General features: G+C 35.5%; 1 protein-coding gene across 1 annotated transcript; it reads left to right on the forward strand.

Moving 5' to 3' along the window:
- Positions 1 to 50: 50 nt before the first annotated feature.
- On the forward strand, positions 51 to 1,048 carry LOC110444078 (protein phosphatase 1 regulatory subunit 37-like; the record flags this gene model as incomplete). The annotated part of the gene is made up of 3 exons (XM_021488498.1): positions 51 to 280; positions 690 to 735; positions 948 to 1,048. Coding segments are annotated over 3 exons (377 nt in total), but the record flags the coding sequence as incomplete, so codon positions are not given.
- Positions 1,049 to 1,725: the final 677 nt, after the last annotated feature.

Consider the following 1,725-nt stretch of genomic DNA (forward strand, 5'->3'; position numbering starts at 1 on the left):
ATTGAATAGAAATTCCTGAAAATGGTCCACATGTTTTTATCGTGATACAGATTACAAAATGTTCCGTATGCTTCTAATTTCAGCTTATATTTTACTTGCGCTGTCACTTGTGTTGGAGGAAACCTGCTTAATACATCAAATAAAAGTAAAAACTACCAAAGAACTGAATTTTATCTTTTTAGCTGAGGTCTGGAACAACACAGATTTGATAACTGCTTACAGAAATGGATGTGAGCAAAATAATGTTCGACCTTTGAGTAAAGTTTTGAATCAGCTGCAGGTAAGATAAATAATCAGAAACATTTTCAACTTTCGTTCTGTTGATTTAGAAACTTTGCATACATGACTTTCACAAGCAAGAAATTATATAAATATATAGCTGGAATCACTGATTTGAGGCAATAAGTGCCACGTTGGTTAATTCACATCAGGTTTGTTATTGCTTGTCACTGATATGTTGACAGGACATTTCTCTTCATACCATTTGATTTCAATGCATACTTCAGCAAATGTCCCAGGTTCAAATTCTTGTGCCAGTGTGACAGTAGAAATAGTGATATTGGTTATGCTGAAAAGTTCAGGACAAGATTAGAAAGGAAGAATATGTTGCTGTGAATAAATTATTTGCATCATTCACTGTGAGTGATAAATGTATAAGTATTCATACATGGTTTGTTTGTGATTTTCAGGGTATTCAAAATACAGGAGAGAGACATGAGCTCCTTAGTCTCAAGGGTATGTATATTGTAATTAGGCTGTCTTAGCTACAGAATTTTGAAACTTGGTACATGAAATTAAGAACCAGGCCTGTAAAGAGGTACCTGGCATCAACATTTAACATATCCTATAGAACACATTCAGTTAGAGCCGTCATTCAACATTTACATGTAGGAGTTTTGAGTTTATCATTTAAAAGGTAAGACAAACTTTGTTTTTATCATTTTCAGCTGAAAAACTTGACATTCGTCACTGTGAAAGTCTCGAGGAGGTCCTCCGGAGGGTGCAGTTCAAGTGTATTGACTTGGAAGCATGTCATCTGGATGATGAGGTAAAGCACTATCATATCAGGTGTTATTGTAGACGATGTAAAGCACTATCATAGATATCGGGTGTTATTGTAGACGATGTAAAGCACTACCATATCAGGTGCTATTGTAGACGAGGTAAAGCACTACCATAGATATCAGTTGCTATTGTAGACGAGGTAAAGCACTACCATAGATATCGGGTGCTATTGTAGACGATGTAAAGCACTATCATAGATATCGGGTGCTATTGTAGGTGAGGTAAATGGTTGTGGATTTAAGGGTAAAATGAAGAGTACAAAACCTACAAATACAATGTTATTTTACAACAAATCATAACTTAATGCAAATAGAAAATGAAACAAGAGTTGAGAAAAATAACTTCCCCTCCAGCATTGACAAGTTTTTCATTAGCATAAACAACTAATAATACCAAACAACTATGTGCGATGAAAACCCTGTGTTCGCATTGCATAGTTTTCCTAAAAGTAAAGACATTTTTAACAAGGACTAAAGTCTTTGGTTTTGTCAAATGTATTAGGCAGCAGCCCAATCTAAAATGCTATGCTTGAGCTGAAGAAGGCGATCTCTAAGCTCTACAGATTCATGTTGTCATCTTTCCACGTGTACATGTTGTTGTCAGTGGTACACAAACTATACTGAACAAAAAAAGAAACGCACAAAGTTCCCCCCTGCAGTA

The sequence above is a fragment of the Mizuhopecten yessoensis genome, unplaced genomic scaffold (assembly GCF_002113885.1).
Source record: "Mizuhopecten yessoensis strain PY_sf001 unplaced genomic scaffold, ASM211388v2 hete_36001386, whole genome shotgun sequence".
Taxonomy (NCBI): Eukaryota; Metazoa; Mollusca; class Bivalvia; order Pectinida; family Pectinidae; genus Mizuhopecten; species Mizuhopecten yessoensis.